This window comes from Elgaria multicarinata, chromosome 21, assembly GCF_023053635.1.
Source record: "Elgaria multicarinata webbii isolate HBS135686 ecotype San Diego chromosome 21, rElgMul1.1.pri, whole genome shotgun sequence".
Taxonomy (NCBI): Eukaryota; Metazoa; Chordata; class Lepidosauria; order Squamata; family Anguidae; genus Elgaria; species Elgaria multicarinata.
In genome coordinates, this window is record NC_086191.1 from 16,722,340 (window position 1) to 16,743,477 (window position 21,138).

At 53.6% G+C, this 21,138-nt stretch overlaps 2 protein-coding genes across 2 annotated transcripts; both read right to left on the minus strand.

Moving 5' to 3' along the window:
- Positions 1–3,237: 3,237 nt before the first annotated feature.
- NES (nestin) lies at positions 3,238–15,251 on the minus strand. The gene is made up of 4 exons (XM_063145933.1): positions 14,444–15,251; positions 12,772–12,896; positions 11,558–11,631; positions 3,238–10,126 (listed from the first exon to the last, which is right to left on the minus strand). Exons 1-4 carry the CDS (start codon positions 15,245–15,247, stop codon positions 5,799–5,801), a joined length of 5,331 nt encoding a protein of 1,776 aa, XP_063002003.1. The 5' UTR covers positions 15,248–15,251; the 3' UTR covers positions 3,238–5,798.
- Positions 15,252–18,917: 3,666 nt separating this feature from the next.
- On the minus strand, positions 18,918–20,393 carry LOC134412396 (pleckstrin homology domain-containing family A member 7-like). Its single transcript, XM_063146302.1, has 4 exons — positions 20,209–20,393; positions 19,640–19,671; positions 19,262–19,429; positions 18,918–19,123 (listed from the first exon to the last, which is right to left on the minus strand). Exons 1-4 carry the CDS (start codon positions 20,391–20,393, stop codon positions 18,918–18,920), a joined length of 591 nt encoding a protein of 196 aa, XP_063002372.1.
- Positions 20,394–21,138: the final 745 nt, after the last annotated feature.

The window sequence follows — 21,138 nt, forward strand, 5'->3', positions numbered from 1 at the left end:
AAGTATGTGCTTAATTTCATCAGGAATGTTGTAGTTGCTGCATCCCCCATGGCTCTTTTTTCAGGCTCTGCCGTCTTCTCATGGGGGAAGAGGGGAATATGCACTCAGCATCCTCTAAGGCCTCTTACAGGCCTCACACTTTGGCACCAGACCAAGATCGTGTTGAATACTCCCCCATGTTCGTTAATTAGGGCCTCTCTTCTCTTGCCCATCTCTTCTCACAGCAGCAGCAGCAGCAGCAAGGGGGAGGAAGCCCATGCTAACATCCAGCCACAACCACCCATGGAGACCCCGATGGCTTGCACGTACCCCTCAGCCATAGCACTTTCCTGATAAGCCCAGGGCTAACCTACAGGAACAACCTACATAACTTCCTTTTTAATTTACTTTAATCCAGTGGCTTACTGTGAAAGCATTGAACCAGGTCTGAAGGTGCCATTATTGGCAATGAAGATGCACTGTGCAAGAGACAAGCTGCTTGGACAAAGCAGATGTCCTTGCTAGAGCTCGGGTGTTCCATAGGTTATGTCCCATGATATCCTTAACGAAGCAAAATATACCTTTCAGGCAGAAGAGGCTGAATGACCATGGTGCCCCATGAAGTTAAGGCCCCAGGCCAAAGGAAACGTTGTCTGGATGGTGAGAGAGAGCAGATGTGGTTTATCCAGGCCCACAGATGCCACGGCCTTTAGACCAGGGCTTGCTCTTGATTAAAGAATGAGGTCTTGGCTTTCTGTGTCTGTGTTTAAAGCTCTGCAGTTTGCCCTTAAATGGAGTCTCTGTGTCTGGAGCACATTGGTTTATCAGACCTTGGCTCCAGTATTCTCCACTCGATAGAAGAGCTGGCTGAGTGCTTGTTGGTTTAGGCCTCGTGTGCTGCCTTCAGCTGAGACATGTGGGTGGCAGGCAATGACAGCCTGTGACTGACGACAAAGCCATTGCCAGGGCCAGGAAAGCACCGGGCCCCTTGGAAAGGCGATGGCAGCCACCTGGAAAAGAAGCATGAGGCACGGGAAGAGTCACTGCCTTTGCCCTGGGTATGAAGAGGTGACCAGAGCATGCAAGGAAGTGATTGTGAGTCACTGTGAGCATGCAAGTCTAGTATTGTGAAAGAGGGAGAGAGAAATGTCTCTCTATTCATTCAGTTTCACTGGATGATCCCATTTTCTAGTATTTTGAGAGAGAAAAGGAATTGTCTCTATTCATGCTGTCTATATTTGATCAGTCTCTATTGACTTCTGTTCTCTCTTAGCTGACTAAACTAAAAACCAACCCACCCAAATATAGCCCATCTATTCAAAGAAAACCCAGTGCCCTGTCCCCGTCATGCCTCTGGCCAGCCAGGCATCCCCACAAGGCCAGCGGCGGTGGCTCAGCCTCCACTCTCAGAAACACAAAGGCCTGCCTTTCCGTGACTCAGCCAGATAATCGCAAAAAGCCTGATTGAGGGGCATGCCTTACATCCCGCTTCGGAACGCCATGCTGTGGCAATGCCAGCGGTGGGCACATGACATGCAGCAAAAGCCCACTACGGTCGACACGATTTGGCATAGAGGGGGCTGATTCATGGGGGCTGAGATGCCAAGCCTCGAAAGGTCTCTCTGCTATCCATGCATAGGATCCGTGTTAAGCCCAAGCAGTCCTGCCTCCCAGACCTGTTCCAGGGCAATGAAAAGTCCCCGTGAAACCTGTTCTGAATACACTCACTTCTCAAAACATGGTTGGGGGAGCAGAGACTGGGAGCACCTGTGGTGCCCGGCTATGGTGCATCTTGCCGCTAGGAATCCAGCAGTCAGAAAAACTTCCTGACTGTTAGAGCAGCACGACAATGGAATCAGTGACCTAGGGAGGTTGTGGGCTCTCCCACCCTCGAGTCCTTCAAGAGGCAGCTGGACAACCCTCTGTCAGGGATGCTTTAGGGTGGATTCCTGCATTGAGCAGGGGGTTGGACTCGATGGCCTTGTAGGCCCCTTCCCACTCTGCTATTCTATGATTCTATGTGATTCTATCTCTCCGCGTGCCTTTAGGTGCTACCTGAAGACGTCACCTGCTTAGACGTGCTTTTCAGTCATTTCCGTGGCATTGCTGGTTGCCTGCTGTTCTAAAATATACTTGTTATTATTACCACTGCTTGTTTTCCTTCCTTTTTTGGTTTTGGTTTTATGATATCCGTAATTGTTATTTTAAGGCTGAATTTTTTTAATGGAGACTGTTGTCTGCCTTGGGAGGTTCCATTGCAAAGCAGTGTTTGGTAAATCCATACACGGAGAACAAGGTCAGCCTATAGGAATGGCAACAGCAGTAGAGGTGGTGCTCGTGGGAGAGGGCGAGGATGGGCCCAGGGCCACCGCTGCCTTGACGGGGCCTGAGACAGATGCCGCTTTCATCCCTCTCTCTCTCATCTCTATCCCAGGGGAGGGAAATCGGACACATTTAACTCTCTGCCTACTGCTCAAAATATTCCTGTCCTCAAGGGAGATGATGAACCAGCTGCATCAGCCAGGCACATATTTAAGCCCTTCCATCAGTTGTGCATTCTGGCCCTCACTATAAAAAGCACCCTTCTCTCGCACAAAAGCTGTCACTGGGTGCTCCCCCAGGGGAGGGGGGGCTTCTAGCCACTGCTATTCAAAGGCCAAAACACCTCTTCTCTCTACTAGCATTCAGGACTTGCAAGTCACATTTTCCCATCTAGTGTTCCGTCTTTAGTACTGCAGAGGGAAAGGCTTTTCTACATTACTGCTTTAAAGCACTTTGAAAGTGTTTTGAAAACTGTGTATGGAGCATGTCCTGGGCCCCAACAGTTGTCACTACTGTTATAAAGCGCTTTAAAGCAGTAGTGTAGATCCTGCCCCCCTCTTTGCAATACAAGCAACTTATCCATAGATCTACCAGCAGGAAAGGCTCCAGCTGTTCTCAGAAAGCAGCTGTTCTCCTGCAGCCCTTCGCTGCAGGTTTTGTGCAGCAGCAGGCTGGAATACTTGTTCATGATGATGGATTCTTTGCAGATATGAACTGTGCCCCTGCAAAGACCAGCAGTGGAACATTTGGGGAGAAGTAAGTTTTGAAAATGCAGGTCAGCTCTCAAAAGACCCACCTGGGTCGTTTCCTTTTCCACGCATATGCACACGCGCACACTTTTAAAGTTCTGATTTGCCATGGCTGGGCAAACCCGGAGGAAAATCAGCATTGAAGGTAATGGGTTACTTTAAAAGCAAGACACTGAGAATTTGTAAGTAGTGGGAAATAAATTGCTTTATTAGCTTATAAAGGAGGCACAGTCATAGGCTTCGGATGGTTTGTCATGTTGGATCTGTTGAAGAAGGCACTGCTGAAAAAATTAAGATTTAAAAGTACCACACATCAAGTGTATGTTAACCATAAAACCCTCGCCCTTTTAGCTTTTCAAGGTCATCAAAGGTCCCCTCCCCAAACTGTTGTCTGCCATCTTGATGGCTCTGCCCAGGGCCTCCTGCAAACATCTCTGTTCCTGGGCCGTGGCTGGATCAGAGCTGGATTCAGCATCTCAAAGTTTAGAGACATTTGCCATATTATCACAGCAAAACCAACATTTTGCTGCCTAAGCCCCACAGTTGATTTTTGTTTTGTCCTCAGATTGGATGTTGGTCCTCAGAACTCACATTTCATGATTTCACTACTTGCATCTGGCACTCAGAAGATAAAACTGGCCATCTAGAGCCTGTCCACAGCCGTCAACGGGTTAGAGAGCCTGACACAGATTCGTCAGCGTTTGAATGTGTGCCAAAGTTCTCGTTGGCTTTCCTCCCTGTGCTTCAAGGATGGGAAAGTTTCCCAACTCCAAGCAAGGGAGCAGCGAAACCCATCAGCCACATGCCTGCAAATCCAGCTGAAGTGCTCCTTGGACTTCCGTTAGGACCTGCTATGGGACTTATTGCCCCTACCAAGTGCCCCCCTCCCCTCAGTGAGTTTAGTGGCACTGAGGCATTTCAGCAGACCTGCACCTGAAGCTTCTGTTCTGGGCCAAAACCAAGTGGCTCGTGTGGTGCCGATATTCTGAGTGGCACCAAGGAAGCCACTGCAGCCTGTAATCTGCCAGTGCTTCCCAGAATCCTTTGCAGTGCCACTGAGCATGCTGGGTGCAATTTTTCAGATCACGTAATACAGCAGTAAGCCTTGTTCTCTTCTATCCTGTTCCAGCCTCTGCTCTGAGTCCTGGGGTCCACCCCAACCCCATCACTATCGGTCCCCAATGAAACAGCAGAACGTTGGGATAACTGGGAAGGTGGAAATCTAGGCAAGCATGATGTGGCCGGATGATGGCTCCGTCTCCGGAAGAGAGTAAATGAATTGTGCATAGTTGCCACCTCCACTGAAATTAATTGCGGGGGGCGGGGGGAGAGATATTATTGCAAGTACGGTGCTATAAGTCACCTGGCCTTTGTGGTCAGGGAGTGAGATCCATGGGGCACGTACCCTTCAGGGTTCCTCTGAGCGGAACTTCGCAGCAGATTGTCCTCCAAGTATTTAGAGTGGGTGTCCCAAATGTGATCTCAGCCCAAAGTCACCCATATGGACTTTGAGACTCAATTTTACACCAACAGAAATATTTAAGAGCAGTGAGACAAATTTTATGAGTTCTTAAAATTGTCGCTCTTAAAAACAAGTGGAAAGCTGCACATGGGGCGGGCACACACACACACACACACACACACACACACACACACACAAAAACAGAAAGTGGATTAGGAAGTCTGAAAAATTATCTCAGCAAAAGTAGGCTAAAAGAGAGATGGGGACGGGTAACTTCATTATTTCACATTGATACTGGGAACTTTCAGACTGCTCTAGAGTCAATCTCAGTTTTAATTGCCAACGGTCTTCAGTTCCAAACCTGTCTCCTTATGCTTTTCATTTGCCTTCTTTAGGAGCGAAATTGACTAGATCAGAAGCTTTGTGTCAGCTGGTCTAGTCCATTTCTGAACCCAGTTGACTTTTAAGAGACTTGGGAGAACTGACTGCCATTAGGGAAATGGGGCAAACAAGGTTTCCTCCCCCCCACCTCTCCCCCCCCCAGCATTAAATTTCTGGCAAGTGCTGCGGTTTGTTCCTGTAACTTCAGAGAAAGATTCTTCCGTGCACAACTGTATTTTCCAGGCTCCACAAGCAAGAGAAAGATGCTACACAATCAAGACAAGGCAATCCTCGATCCATGGTGATGGGATGATCTTCTAAAACCCAGTTTTAAGAGTTGCTGTGCTGGCCACAAAATACTAAAAATTATATGTACGTGGTTGTTGTTTTTGCCCTCCCAAACATGGCCTTCTGTTGATATTTCAGGCAACAGCCAGGATTTAGGATGCCAGTGTAAAAGGATTTAGGATGCTAACATGAAGGAGACCTGGATGCGTCTCACCAACCCATTTGCTCCGTGGACGTAGCCAGCAGCAGAGGCAATGCAAGATCTTTTACTCTCCACTCTCCCAAATAACTGGCTGCACTTAAGGAGAATATGATCGTCTCTAATTAAAGCCCCAACCCTGATGCTATCTTACTACATCCTACAAGGCACTGGACTTGAATGCTCTTTTAAACAAACTTGTTAAAAAAATATCACTACCACAAAGTGTTAAAGGGGTAAATATGCTATCTAATCAAACCTTTTGATTGTCAATTTGACTGCCTACTTTAAATTTTCATTTGGGAGGAGGGCAGCTAGAAAAGGAGGAGGGAGATTGTGGAGGTGAAAAAATTGACCCCATTTGCCAGTAATGATCTTGTTTGCCTCAGGTAAGAGTTAACTGTTGGGAAATAATGCTTCAGTTGTCTTCTGAAGACCACAGTTCTTCTTCAGCTTCTTGCTGGAACTTCAGGTGTTGGCTGGTCTCCAGGCAAAGTACCTCGCCTCCAAAATGTGGTGAGACAGGAATTGCCTCCAGCTCAGTGCCTTTTCCTCCTTTCACACAAGCAGTCTGCATTATCTCAGCAAATATGCTCTCATTCGCATCCAGGGACTCCAGCTCTTTTTGGTCCAGAAAAGGCTTCTCATGAATTTCAGAAATGACTTCTCCAGGTTTTGGCACCTCTTCAGTGGATGGTGTCTGAGATGGACTCTGGCCTACGGTCTCCACCATGGAGAGGTCATCCGTCTCCTCTTTGTGGAACTGTTGAGTGACAGTGACCTTCTTGATTGATTCCTCTCTGGGAGTACCAACGTCAAGCTCCATGTTGCTAGGATGGAGGTGTTCAATGCCATTCAGTATCTCCTCAGTGAAATCTGCTAAGCTAGGATCTTGCTGCAGCCCATTAGCATTAGTTTCGACCCCCAGATGACTGGATCCTGTTGGGTCTTTAGCACTGGGGGAAGAGGACTCTGGAGTCTCTGTCAAAATCTGGGTTTCACCTACGTCCGGTGATGTAATAGAAGCATAATGACTCTTGTCTTCTGGAGAATGTTGCACATCTCCTCCTGTTGGCGTCATCTCAGCCTCAACATGCTGCTCAGATGCCTTGATCAGCTCTTGGTTAAACTCTAGGGCTTGTTCTACAATTTCCAGTATATCAGAGTCTTTCATACTATCTACAGAAATACGCACAACTGCCTCTGGCGAAGGATCTGGGAAACCCTTGCTGCTTGAATCAGGGCCTGACAGGTCTTCTTGCTGAGTGTGATCTTCAATTCCACAGCTTTCTAGGTCAGAGGTTTGTTGGGATTCGTGGACATGTGGCAAACTCTCATCCTCACAGGATGCCAAAACTTCGGATCCTGCAACACCTCTTTCATCACCCGGAGATACTTCTTCTTCCAATATGATTTCTCCCAAGTCGGCAACACTGGTGAGAGGGGAAACCTTGTGAGAGCCTTCTGCTTCTATATGACCTTGGTCACTAAATTCCACTGGACCATTGTTTCCCACAAGAACACCTTCCTCCGTGTTGCTGGGATCAAACGGATCTGCTGGGAAAACATTGTCCTTCTCTGACTCCCAAGCGGAATCAGTGCCACCTTCTTCTTCCTGGATCTGTTCTATGAAGCTGGGTTCTTTTTCCACCCCATTTCCTTGTTGGGAGGTTTCCACAGACTCTTTGTCGGTTTCCACATCCAACTGCACGGGATACTGGGTGGAACCCTCTTCCTCGCTTGAGCTCTCAGGTAGTGTGGTGTGTAGTTCTTCGTGATCTCCGGTGAGTTCTGATGCTTCTGTCTTAGTTTCTTCTAAGTCTTTTGAGGTTGGAGGCTCTTCTGAGCTGGGGGTGTCTTGGCTGGGAGCAGCCTCTGCATTGCAACCTCTTTCTGCTTTTGCCCCCTTCTGTTCATTGTCATTTTCTTTTGCTGGAGGATGGCTTGAACTGTCTTCCTCAAACACTTGTTGTGTGTCCTCTAATGACACAGTGCTATCTTTGGTTAAAAGAACCACCTCTGCAGCCTCTTGGCTCTCTTGACGTGGCTGGGAATTCCCTGTCACAGCCACCATCTGCCCATCATACATGTGCAAGGGTGTGTGATCGGGCAACGTTTCCTCAAGTGTAATGTGCTTGCGGCTTTCTAGCACCTTTTCAATTCCATCTGTCTCACAGGTGGCATTTGGGGAAGTATCTAAAGATTCGAGGGAATCCTCAGATCCAGAATTATCACTGTGTGTCTGATGGTAGCTTATATCAGAGTAGTCCTTGACGTCAACCTCATTGGTAGTGTCGTGCAATGCTTCTGAGAGAGCCTCTAATTCTTTGCTGATATCGTGGACAGGGCTTTGTCCAAGGTGTGTTGTATGTCGACTTTGGAGGGGTTCTTCTTCTTTTTCAGCAATAATAACTTGCTCTTCTTCGGCCTGGTGTGCATCAGTCCTGAACTGTTTGTCTTCAGCACACTGGGGTGGCTCACCTTCATCCTGCAGGATATTAGTGCTGATGTGGCCTGCTATTTCTTCCATCTCCAGAGTGCCCATTGTCTCTTCACCTTCAGTCACTGTTGCTTCTGTGCCTATGAGCAAATCTTCTCCTTTCGGGATATCACCATCAGCCTCAGGAGGACCACCATCATCATCATCATCATCCATCCTTTGCTCCATCAGCACCTGTCCTTCAGATGGCTCTCCTGTTCCTTGTGTTTGCTCTCCTTTAGAGATTTCTTGACCCAGAACATTCTCCACATTCTCACATTGCAAGACGATTTTGGGCTCACAGGTATCATCGTGTGAGCTGACTGTCTCCAGGTCCGGAAAACCTCCATTCTCTAGTGTATCCTCATTTCCCATAATATTCTCTTCTTCGTGTCTGGAAACGCCCTCTCTCCCCTTCCCCCCATCCTCTTCCTCAGCGCCCCTGCTTCCCATAGCCCATGGCTCATCTGCCAGGGTATTTTCTTGTTCCCTTGCAGAGTTTTCATCTAATGAGATGGCCTCTTCCACACTGAAGACCTCAGGTTCCAAGACCATCTGTTTCCCGTCTTCCTCTAGCAAGGCAGAATCTGTCTTGCAAAGCAGTGTTTCTTGTTCCTCAAGCTTCTCCTGCCCCATCTGAAGAAAGAGGTGCTCTTGGCAACTTTCTGCAGACAAAGTTGTGTGGCTAATCGGTGACAAATTTTCAATGGTGAATCCTCTTTCTGCCTGCAGTTGCTCACTTTCCAGCACCTCTGCCTGCAAATCATCCTCTTCATTCTCCCTGGAAGGACTCCAGAGCTCTTTCCTCTCCTCATCCTCTGACAAATGCAGCGCTTCTGTGCTCATCACCTCAAGGTCCTCTATCCCTCCATCCATTTCCTCCAAGTGTCCTCCTGTGGCACCTGCATGGTCATCATCACAACGGCTGGTGCCAGGCTCCCAGCTCTCCTTTTCACCCTTCACAATGGCAGCTGCAGCTTTGTCCAGTTGACTTACTGATTCTGTGAATTCGGAAACATTTTCTGAGTCGTCACTCTGCTCTGTGCTCTGTAATGCAGATGGCTGCTTGTCATCATCACCCTCATTGTTTGCTAGAGAAGTTGTTTCTTTGTAACTCTCAATATCTCCAATGACCGGATGATCAACTGGAATTTCTTCCCTGTTTCTTCCTTCCTCTGGCAATCCTGTTTCTAGGGGTGCTGCATCCAGAGACACCCAGACCTCTGCCTCTAGTTCTTGCTGCTTAGCATAAACCTCATGGCCACCATTAACCTCAATAGAGTCTTCAAAGCCTTTGATATCCTCCAGTTGGTCTGTTGGTTGACCATCTTCTATTTGGTCTTTGTGCACCCAAACCTCTGCCTCTTGTTCTGGCTGCTCAACGCAGGCTTCATGGTCACCATTCATGTCATCCAATTGATCTGTTGGTTGACCGTCTCCCATGTGATCTTTCTGCACCTTCTGTGTTGGTCCTTCTAACACCCCAGTGCTTGGCGAAGAAGTGTCTCCATTTTCCTCTTCCATGGATGAAGAGTTGTCAGAAGGAATGCCATTTTCGGTTTCAGTCATGTTGAGCAAGCTGGATTCAAAGTGAATATCTCTCCCGTTAACTTCTTTTATTGCAATTTCTAAAGCTTCTGTGACCAGCTGAGTGGGATAAGGCACATTGTGGGTTGTGGTCTTTCCTGGTGGTTCGTCAATGGGCTGCTTCTCTTCCTCCTCCTCCACTTCCTCATACAATTCTCCCTTCTCCTCGGTCTGCTCTGTTTCCATTTTGGTTGCAGTTCCACCTCTGCCTTCACTTTCTTTCTGGCATTTTTGCTCGGTGCTTGAGTCAGACTCGCCTGAGACATCTGGAACAATGGGACTGATGGAGCTGAACTTGGGGGGAGATTCCTGGAAGAACGACTGGGAAACCGTTTCTATTTTGGTGGCCGCTATCACCTTATTTTGCTGGGATGAGTCCACCTTAAAAGCATCTGCATTGAGAAAAGCTGGGACATCCTTCCAAGGCAGCGCCACATCAAAAATGTTTGGCGATTGGGACTGAAGGACTGTGTTGGCTTTCTGGAACTCTCTAGCCACAGGGCTTCTGCTCTTGGAAGCAAGATTTGCCGTGTAGGACTCCGCCTCTTTCTTGAGTAACCGAGACTTTGTATTTCCCTTCAAGAAGGTAGTAGGACTTGGCCTGAGATCTCGGGAGCCCGAATACCCTCTGTCTAGTGAAACTGCTTGGAGTTTACTGTTACTTGCTTCCAATTTCGCATCTGTAGGTGGCACAAAGAAAGAAAACAAGGAAGTTGTTCACTAGGACCACACGGCAATTAAAGAAACATTAGATTATTAATTGTATGAACTTAGTAGATTCATCCAGAAAGAAGTACAAAGTAGACTGGGATCAATTGGTAGATCTTGAATGACTCTAGTGTGGGAGAGCCCACAACCTCCTTAGGTAACTGATTCCATTGTCATACTGCTCTAACAATCAGGAAGTTTTTCCTGATGTCCAGCCGGAATCTGGCTTCCTTTAACTTGAGCCCATTATTCCGTGTCCTGCACTCTGGGAGGATCGAAAAGAGATCCTGGCCCTCCTCTGTGTGACAACCTTTTAAGTATTTGAAGAGTGCTATCATGTCTCCCCTCAATCTTCTCTTCTCCAGGCTAAACATGCCCAGTTCTTTCAGTCTCTCTTCATAGGGCTTTGTTTCCAGACCCTTGATCACCCTCTGTTTAGTTCCCAGTTTAGTTCTGGTACTAAAAACAATTTCCTAGGCTCAGAAATTGCTCAGGGATTCTAATAAAAAACAAATTAGATCTGATGACCCTGAAGCCTGCCCATCCCCGGATGAATCAGCTGATCAATCAATTAAATCTCCTTCATTTTTGCATGCAAGATAAAACAATATTCTAAAAAACAAATATTCTTTGTTTTATGCAGTCCTGTGTCCTAGAATGCATAACTTTAGAAGAGGCATTTTGTTTCCACTTCCACTCAGGACAGAGTGCTGGCCATTCCCATCTGTCTTAAAAGTAATTTTAAAAAAACTGTTTGAAAAAGAAGGACCAATTTGGGCTCCACTTCTGTGCAGACAATCACCTCGATGCAACACCTGCCACCTGCTATATCGGGCTTGCAAAGAAGAGACCAGGCATGCATGCGGCAACTGGGTGGTGCCTGCGTGATGTCCCTGGGCTATGGGCTGGCTCTGACTGCATCCCCAGGATGAAACGTCGCACGCCCTAATCCCCCCCCCCCCGTTCCAAGGACGAGACCCACGGCTTTTGAGTCCTGAAGATATTGGTGCGCCTTATCACCTCCTGCTTGCAGTCAAGGGTGCTTCCACACGGAGGCTCCCAGCGCTACCCATCAGAACGCACTGTGCAGCTGTTTTATCTTTTTCTTTCTTAATGGTTAATGGATTCATCCATTCATGGATAAATGCGGGGGGGAGATGGAAGACATGGTGGGAAAGAACAGGAGAGGTTCCCATGGGGCGCAACGTCATCCAGACCCCGATAAAATTCCACGACTGAAACAGGGAGATGTCACAATATAAGCCTCATCTGGAAGTTCTCCAAGTTGAGAAACAAAAAATGCCCCCATCTAAAGCACCCCTTCCTTCAGGGTTTCTTCACTCCATGTTCGCGTCCGTCTCTCTCTCTCTCTCTCTCTCTCTCTCTCTCTCCATTATACCTACCTCTGAAGCCACTGGTTAGTTTGAAGTCTGTCAGTGGCATCTGCAGCCTCGTACTCTCCGCCTCCAGAAGTGTCCTGAAATGCAAAATTTGAGGAGGGCTAATTGTTCAGGTTTTGTGCGTGCTATAGGATACAGAATAAGTCAAAGTCATCAGACCCTTTTGGTTCACCAAATGCAGACTTTGGAGTTACACAGAACTCTTCCTGGAACGGCAGCTTGTTTCCAGCGGTGCAGAGGAGCAATTTGGGGGTAAAACTACAAACCTAGACAGTCCGTGCACATAGAGTGCAGGAAGCCCCTTGTCAGTTTAGGAAACTAGTTCCCTGGGCATGTGAAAGAGTCATTCCCAGGCGTGTGCAATGACATCGTGCCAGAGAGGGTGGCATTTGGGAAGAAGACCCCTGCAGGCCTCGAGGCCCCGTCCTCCGGCTGCCACCAACTGCCTTCTGAGCCAGGCAGCCCAGCAGTGAGGGGGGTGCTCTGGCTCTGCATGGCCCCCAGCCCCACGTGCTAGTGGTGGTATTATTAGCAGCACTGGGGCCACTTGGGTGACATCATGGCTAGCCTTGGCTCCCCCCCATTCCCCCCCTCTTCCTGCAGCCTGGGCCCCCGCTCCATTCTCATGCTAATCTTGCAGACCTCTCTCCAGCCTCCCTTTTGTCCGGGAGCCATCTGGAGGGAGGCGCCGGAGGAGGAGGAAGGAGGGAGGAAGGTGGGAACAAGAGCCCAGTTCCCATGGGATGCCCTTTGAGGTAGGTGGGAGAAGAGAGACAGTCCAGGGAGGGAGGGAGGGATGTTTGCAGATGGCTCAAGAATTCAATGCCTCCCATTTTGCTTAGGAGAAAGAACTGGTGCGCAGCCTTTCAGCTGCAGGCTGCAGCCGCTTCCTTCAAACTCCTCTTGGGGGGGGGGGGGGCGATTTCCCATAGCCAGGAGGCCTCTTGGCTGGGACGGTGAGCGGAAGGGGCCATTGGCTTTGCTTGGGCTGTTCAGGGAGTTGATGGGTGCAAAGAGGGTGCTCCAGAGAGGGGTGGAGGGACAGTTGCTCGCCTCCCTTTTGAAAGGCGCTGTCCTCTCCTCTCTCTGTTGCGTGTGCGTTTGTTTGGGAGTGCGGGATGCTCCCCTCTCTCCGACAGTCACCGGTGGCTCCTCTCCTTCTTGCCTCACCTGCTGCACCTCCAGAGGTTCGTTTGCAATGCAAGGTGGCCGCTCACCTGTATGTGGCCACTTCAAGGCTGAGGGACATTTTTAGATGCATCAGCTGCTGCCGGTCTTCCAGGACTTGAGCGATCTGGACCCTCAAGGACTGCTTCTCCTCCTCCAGAGACTCCATGGCCAGCTGTCAACACAGAGCATGAGAAACGGATCTTTGCCTGCTGCTCTTCTCCACCAAAGAGCTGCAGCACAGCAAATGTGATAAACGGGATGAAATGAAGCCCTCTATGAAGCACAGGGGCGGGGCAGAGCGGGAAGCTATTGCCAGGCGAGCGCTGCATATCTGTGTCCTGCCTGGGTCTTGCGGGACATACCTCCATTTTTCATCCATATTTCCATGATTGTGGGAGTGGCAGCAGAGAGAGTTCTTCACTCTGGGTTTTTGGCAGGCCCAAGGGAGCCCCAAATCATGATCTAAATGTCTTTTATCATTCTGCTTTACTATGACATGTAATCCTGGCATTCTCCGGCAAGGCCTACTAGGAAGACTTTAGACCTCAGCTGTTGAGCAGCTCAGGTTTAGAACAGCCTCTCTTACTTTGCAAAGTGAACTAAGGGCGATTCCAGACAGGGGGCTCCTAACACTACCAAGCTAAAGGCTTTGTGCAGCTGTTCCGTCTTACCCTGCACCTCGGAAGGCCCAGGGGGTGGGCAGAGGGCTCTGCGGTGGGGTGGCCGGCAAGGAAGCTGCCAGGCTGTCTTTCAGAAGGATCCCACAATCTTCTAGGGAACTGAGGGCTGGTGGGGGCCAGGACTGAAACAGCCTCTTGTGGCAACAGAGCCTTAATTAGCATGTAAATCCACACTAGAAAGCAAACCCCTCCAAAGGTCAGTTCAGCTCTCTTCTGCCTCTGAGCAGTCCTCGTATTCAAGGGGCGTTAAGACACACATTGCAGACATGGAAGGAAAACCTGCCTGCTTCACACCCCTCCCCTGCCCATCACCCCCCTCCCTCCTTGCTTGGCCTGGATGTGCTTCAGCCCCACTCGGGGCTCCCCAGAGGTGTGCCTGGCAGTGCAGCCCTTTCCAGGCTCGGTCTCTGCCAAGGTTGTCAAGGGCCTTGGTGACTTTGGCATTGCCACGTGCCACACTGGAGGGATGTTGGGAGGTCCTGCCCTAAAGTCCAAACACAGTCCCAAAAATCTCTCCCCAAGCGACTGGGGAATTTTGGTGCCTTTCCTGCTCCTGAGGAACTCCAGTGCCTCTGTTCCCAGATTTCACATACGCCCTGTGCGCCCATCCCAACACTCTAGATTTCAGACTCCGCAAAAATCCCAATGGATCCAAAGCTTTAGAAATGCTGTGCAAGCCACAGGCTTGCCTATGTGCTTGGAGTGCGGTGGGGCGCCCTCCCTCCCTCCCAGATACTCTGTTCTTTCTTTCTTTCTTTTTTACGTTGGCCGTCAGCCTAACTGTCTTCCGGACGGATAAAACCCCAGACACGCCCTGCGCCCATAGGGGCAACACCAAAAGGTCTGACACAAAAGGAAAAAGGGATGGTGAGGGAGGAGGAAAAACGCAACCCCCTTGTGAAAGTTATAGAATCCTTATGGCATCAGCAGAGATGGCTGGATTGGGGGCAACTCTACAGTGGTCGAAAGGGGCACTGAAAGGACGGTGGCCCTCCCTCCCTCCCTCCCTCCGCCCGTGCGCCCGCCCCCGGGCACCCACCTGCAGCTTCTGGGCTTCGCCGTGCTGCTGCTGCCCCTGCTGGGCGAGGCTCTCCTGCAGCGCCTCCTTGCGCCCGCGGAGCCCGGCCAGCTCGCTCTCCAGCTGCTGCAGCTGCCGCTGGCTGCGCCGGTTGCCCTCGCCGGCCTTCCGGAGGCTCTCGCCGGCCTGGCGCAGGGCGGCCTCCAGCTGGGCCAGCTCGCCCTGGTAGGTGTCCACGGCGCCCTGGCACAGGCTGGCCAGCCGCTGCGCGTAGTCCTCCAGCTCGAGCGGCGGGGCGCGGGCGCGGGCGAGGGCGCGGGCGGGCGGCGGGGGCGCGTCCCGCTGCTGGCGCTGCAGCCCGGCCAGCTCGTCGCGGTGCGCGCGGGCCAGCGCCTCCAGCTCGGCCTGCAGCTGCCCGGCCTGCTGGCGCAGCCACAGCTGGGCGCGCCGCTCGTCCTGCAGCTGCTTCTCGCCGCGCGCCAGCAGCCCCGCCGCCTGGTCGCGCGCCGCCCGCTCGCGCTGGCAGCGGGCGCCCAGCTGCTGCGCCTGCTGGCGGAGGCCGTCGCGGGCCAGCTCGGCGGCGCCGTGGTCGCGCGCGGCCCGGGCCAGCGCGGCGCGCAGCGCGCCCACCTCGGCCTCGCACTGGCCGCGCCACGAGCCCTCGGCCGGCCGGGCGCTCAGGCTCTGCGCCTCGGCCCGCAGCAGCTCGTTCTCGTCCTCCAGGTGCTGCACCCGGGCCAGGTACGCCTCCAGGCGCTGGTTGAGCTGCCACATCTGCAGCGGCTCCTCGCCCCCCGCGGGCCGCGACCCCAGCAAGCTCTCCATGGCGGCGGCGGCGCTCCGAGGCACAAGACCCAGACCCGGACCCAGGCGAAGAGCGAGCGCGCGCGAGTCCGCACCGCCAGCCTCCTGCTGCCCAGGGCACAAGCGGCCGGGCAGGCGGCCCTGCGCGGCTATTCATACCGAGGGGGAGGCTCTTGCGGGACCGAGGGGAGGGGGGCTGGCCTTGGCCCTTCCCTCCACTCCCTCCCTCGGGCGGCGGCGGCGGCGGCGGCGGCGGCGGCGGCAGCATGGCCATTGGCCTGGGAACCCGCTTGGCCACCTCCAGCAAGGCAGAGCCCCCACCCCCAGAGCCCCCACCCCACCCCCTCAGCAGCCACGGGACTGGAGCCTCCTCCTGGCAAAGGCGGCCAGTTGCCCCCAGCGAGGAAGCCACGGGAAGCGGCATCTGACTGCACCGGAGGGTCAGAAAAGAACGAGGGGCAGAGAGAAGAGGCAGTGGCTCAAGGAGGACGTCAAAAGGGCCCCTCGCCAGCCCTACATCCTCTGTCCTCCAGTGGCCAGCCCAGATGCCCCAGTGGGAAGCCCGCAAGGAGGGCATGAGAGCGAAGCCCCCCTCCCAGTAGCTGGGCAGCGAGGTCCCATCGAACTTGCACCGTTAGTAGCTCTGGGTAGCCATTCCCCTCCTCCATGAATTGAAACCATCTAAGTCGGTGGCCACCACTACATCCTGTGGCAGAGTTCCATAGTGAGCACATTTTAACTCCTTGAGCTTTGGGGCAAATTTGGAGGGAAATTCTTCTCTTTGGAGCATGAAGTGACAAACCAAAGTGCTAAACCACCTTTGGGGAAGACAGGTCTGCCGCCTTTTTTCTGGCCACGAGGGCCATCCATCCACACCTGTGGGAAACGGTGGCTCCTATTCTGTTCTTTTCAAAAACAGCAAAGCGTCTTAAGACTGCCGGAGGAGGCCTGAGGCTGAATCAGATCAAGGCCCAACACTGTGTTCACTTAGTGGCCAACCCAACTTGTGGCATCTTAGATGAACGGATGTGCTCTGGCGTAAGTTCCATGCCCTGCAGACCACTTCATCGTGAAGGGTTAACGCGCAGGGCATATGACCAAGGGTCGCAGCGTGGATTGTAAGCAGCCAGGCCAGAAGGGGATTCAATGCAGGGAGGCCCACCTCAAGAAGCACGCTAGACTGTCACCGTGCCACCAGTGCCGTCTTTGTTTTTACAGCAATGCAACTTCCTCCCTAGAAATAGTTCTTTGCCAAAAGTTGGATTTGCCAGCTGCTTCCTGCAACCACCTGCCCCATTCTCGGAATTTTACTGAGGGATCAAAACAGCAGCGTCTCCCCCTTGTAGCCCTCCTGAAGCTTCTTCTGACTGTTTTCTGTCTACAAGGGAAGACGGAATAACTGCGCAGTGTCTTCTTATGGATAGCGCTAGGAGCCCTCCGTCTGGGAGACGGAGACGGACCGTTAAGAAAAAGATGGGAGAGTCCTAAGGAAAACAAGGGAGGATCCCAACCACGGCAACAGCATGTGGATCCCCGTAAAAGGTGTGTGCATGAAGTGCGGTGGGGGGGGGGGGCGGTTCCACATTAAACACCTGCCCCAGGCTACTTCTGGGCAAGGCTTGCTTTGGGACTGTTCCCCCAAAAGCTAGCCAATGGCTCCCTCTAGTGGACACAACACCAAAGCTAGCCGCTAATAAAGCCACCTGTGGGTTCTGCTTCTCCGGAGCGACTTAAGGCTAACTCAGAACTGCAGGGTCCCAATTCAAGGGCATCCACCAGTGGAAAAGACACAGTGGAGTTTAGGCGACCAATTCCTGAAATACAAGCCCAGGCAAGGGTTAGGGAGCAGAGCTTTTTGGATCGCGGGGGGAGAGCATTCACCTAAAAGGCATGGCCAGAGGAAGGCGGGACCCTGTGCTTTTGACAACTGTCCTGTAAGCAGGTAAAAACGGCCTGTGCCATATTTCCCCCAACTCTGTTTCAAGCGTGGTTCCCTGATACATCAGACCTCTGAGCATAAACTCTGGGGCCAAAAAGCTTCCTAGGAGCCCCCACCATACATAGCCAAATGTGCCAGCTGAGTTGGGGGGGGGGGCGTTCTGTGGATGAGCCCGGCAAAAAGATACCCACCCTAAGACTAGTCAGAGCAGTTTTCTTTTAAAAAAGAAAAAGGGGGAAAGAAACTTTTATTGTGGACAGTCGTATGTCCTTGGCCTCAGGTCCATCTCTGGCACGATGCCTGTCCTGTTCAAGTCGGAAGTGGCTGGCGTGTTCCCTCTCCTTCCGCCTCTCTCTCTGAAGAAGGCTTGTGGGGTGGGTGGAGTCGAGGGTCCTCCTCCTCCTCCTCCTCCTCCTCCTCTTCTTGCTCGTTCACGTCCAGCTCTCGCGGAGGGACCTGGATGCCCAGCTGAGCTTCCACCCTCCACAGCCTGTGCCGGACTTTCCGCAGCTGCCCCCGCAGCGCCTTGATGGACTTGAGGCACTCCTGGCAGTTCCGGAAGTCCCTCTTGCCTGGAAGGGAGCAAAGAGGCCTCGGCCGTGGGACCCGTTCCGCCCACACCCACGCAAACCCTTTTCCCCTGGCAGCGCCTTTGATGCCACCTTGACTGCCTGCCGCTGTCCCTCAGCACACGCCCGCCCGCGCCTGCGATCTCACCTGCCTCCCTTCTTACTTTTTCCTCTCCTGGCCTTCCCCTTCCTCTATTCTCTCCCAGAAGCCAAACTTTAAATTGGGAGCTCCTTGGGGCAGAGACGCCGCTTTGTTCGTACTGCCCATGTATGCAGATTAGCGCTGTCATTGGCGGCCTGCTTGTTTCTGGGCTCAATTCAACATGCTGGTATTATCTGCCTTGAAGCAGCCAGGGTGGACCTGCCCATGTGCTGAGATCAACGCCGGGGGCCTTTCACCGTATCCCCCCATCATGGGCATCAGGGAGAGGGTGGCCTTCTCTTGGGGGTGGGGGGCGGGTATGGGTGTGTGCCTAGGTTGTGCGGGGAGACACAGCTGGGCCCTCCCCTCTCCGCATTGAGCCAGGCAGCGCCAGCTTGCTTTTCATTGCGTACATCCAGAGACGGAGTCCTGTGTCTTTGTTTTTACGGTGTTTTCCTGTGATGTTAATGGATTCTAACGTGGTCTCTGAATGAGTGTGCTGCTCTGGGTAGAATATGTGGGAACGTGGGCGGCTGCACGTGGCATGAAACGGCTGAGTAGGGGTGCCGGAAGGGGCCGAGGGGGGACGGACGCGGGGGGTGGGCGAGGCCTTCCTGAGACTTACGGTCCTGGAGGTGGTGGGCCTGCAGCTCCAAGAAGGTCTCCAGCGCTTCTCTCAGGTCCCCTCGGTCTGGCCGAAGAGGAGGGGGAGAGGGGGGCGGAGGGGGGAAAGGGTGCAGCGGCAGGGAGTGGCTGGAGGCGGTCGGAGCCGTGGGGGCCACCTCCCCGGAGGCAGAGGCAGAAAGCAGAAGGGGCCTGGAAGGAGAGGCCGCCACAGCAAGGAGGCCGTCAGAAGCACCTGCCGGAGAGGAGGGAAAGCGGAAATTGGGCCACGGCGGCCGGCGGGCCACGGCACCCACCACCACGGCTGCTCCCTCCTGGGTGGCTTACCACTACAAGGTGCTTTGATGGCAACCAGGCGGGGCAGGTGACCTGCAAGACCAAGGAGAGAAAGGGACGTTCCATGCAGATCCTCAGGGTTCATTGGGATGCCCGGGAATGGGGGGGGGGGGGCAGAGAGGCAGAGGCCAGAGCCAAGGGCAGGGAGCGGCTCCAAGCACCTTCTTTCTCTCGGCGCTGGAGCCGGACTTCGGTGCGGATGAGCCTCCTCCGGGTGCGGCAGATCTGCAGGCTCAGGGCCCGCAGGGAGCGCGGGAAGTGCTGGCAGGTGCGGCGGACCTTCAGTTCTGCAGCGGGGCCGAGGGGTGGGGAGAGAGAGAGAGAGAGAGAGAGAGAGGGAGGGAGGGAGCCAAAGGCGAGCCGTGCACAGGCTGCTTGACAAAGGGGCAGGGGGCAGAGGAGCCAGGAGGGGCAGGGATACTTACGCCCCTGAATGTACTGGCCCTGCAGTTCCTTCAGGGCCTCCAGCTGCCCCTGCAGACCCTCCAGGGTGAGGGCGGGGGCCGGGGGAGTCGTCGGGGGAGGCTCAGCCTCCGGGGCGCAGGGCAGCGGGGTGAGGAGGGCCAGGGGCTGGGGGGCGGCTGGCACGGCTTCTGCAAGAGGCGAGAAACAGGCAGGGCTCAGGAAAGGGAGGTTGGCCCGGATCCCCAGCACGGGGGACGCTGAGAGAGAGCTGCCTTCTGCCCGCATTTCACCCACTCCGTGCCCTTGTCCGTGCCCAGGGAGCAAAAACCTTGTGTGTGTGTGTGTGGGGGGCAGCTAATAGCCCTGAAACTCAGCACACAGCCCAGCCCTCCACTCACCATCCTCTGCGTCCTCCTTCACCTCAGGCAGCCTGAAAAGGTGAGCAAGAAATGTTCTTGGTAGCAGAAGCAAACTGGGGAAGTGGTGGGCCTGCCAGAGGCACTGTGCCCACCCCACCCCCTCCCCCCGGCACATCTGCCACCAAACACACAGGCTGCCAATCCATGCCAACGGCCCTGCGAACTCTGGGTGTGTCCAGGCCACAGCTTGCAGCGTCTGCTCAGAAATCCCAGCTTCTCTGGAAGATCGAGTTCAGGGAGAGCCACTCAATTGGCCCCAGGAAACAGCCACCGATGGCCAGTGGCCTCTTCCACGTCATCCCCCCTGTCTGGAATGGCTCTTTAAAAACAACTGGCAAATGTTCATCTGAATGAGCATCCCTGGGCTTTGTTCGCTGGTCCGTCCCAGAGGTCAGGGCCAGCCTGCCGGGGCATCTCCAGCGCAACGCCTGCCTTTTGGGTATGTGTGGATGCCCCCCGCAGTAGCCGCTCCTGAACGGAAAGCTTTAGGAGCATGCAAGGGTTCAAGGGAGCCACTGACTTCATACAGCCTGCCTGGCTGGACCTACTGGAGGAAGAAACAGCGAGGAGAGTGAGGCCTGCTTCTCACGAAGGGCACCGGCTGGCTCAGCATCCGCTTCTGAGTTGCAAAGGGAACGTAAGAGCTGGGAGTGGAGGGGACCCTGCCGAATGACCCAGCTGAGCCTCCGGCCCCCTTCAGCAAGCACAGCAGGTCTGGGCCAGGACCATTCATGGCACCGAGAACGAGGCCGCTCAGAGCAGCACGGAGCTTATTTGCCGGCCGCCTGTCAGCCCCCGCTCCCGACGTTGCTCAGCCAGGCCTGGTGGCTCCTTCCCCTGCTCAGAGCTCGCGCTGTGCTTGTGCTGGCCAAGGGCTCTTTGCCTGCCTGCCTTCTGAGGTCTGCATGGGTCAAGCGATGGGAGGCCAGGCGAGAACTCCTGGGAACTTGGCCCTAATTGCATACGGTGGGGACGCACCGCAGCAAGAAGAGACTCGTGTGGAAACACACTCAGGAAAAGCAAAGGCGGCACACGACTGTGAACACGGGAGGGGGGGCGGGGAGGGGGGGCAGGGGACGCCTCTGCCCAGGCAAGGCGAGATCACCGAGGAGGAGCGTCACCAGAGACCAGCCACAGGCAGCCCTCAGGCTTGGGAGGCCTGCCACGACCCTGGGCTCATCCCCGACTTTACCTGTGCTGAAAACACGAGAAGAAGCCTCCCATTCTGCCTGCAAGGAGGCCGGTGTCACTCCGCTACCCACCGAGCCGATTCCGGCAGAATCCTCACGGGTCTCCGGGGAACCAGGAACGCAGGATTCCGTGGCCCGTTGTGAGGTCAGAGCCTCCAGGGCCATAGCTAGACCTAAGGTTTCTCCCTGGATCGTCCAGGGTCAAACCTGTTCATCTAGGTGACACACAGGGGATCCAGTGCTCAAGCAGGGGCGAACCCTGGAAAAACTTCCTGACTGTTAGAGCAG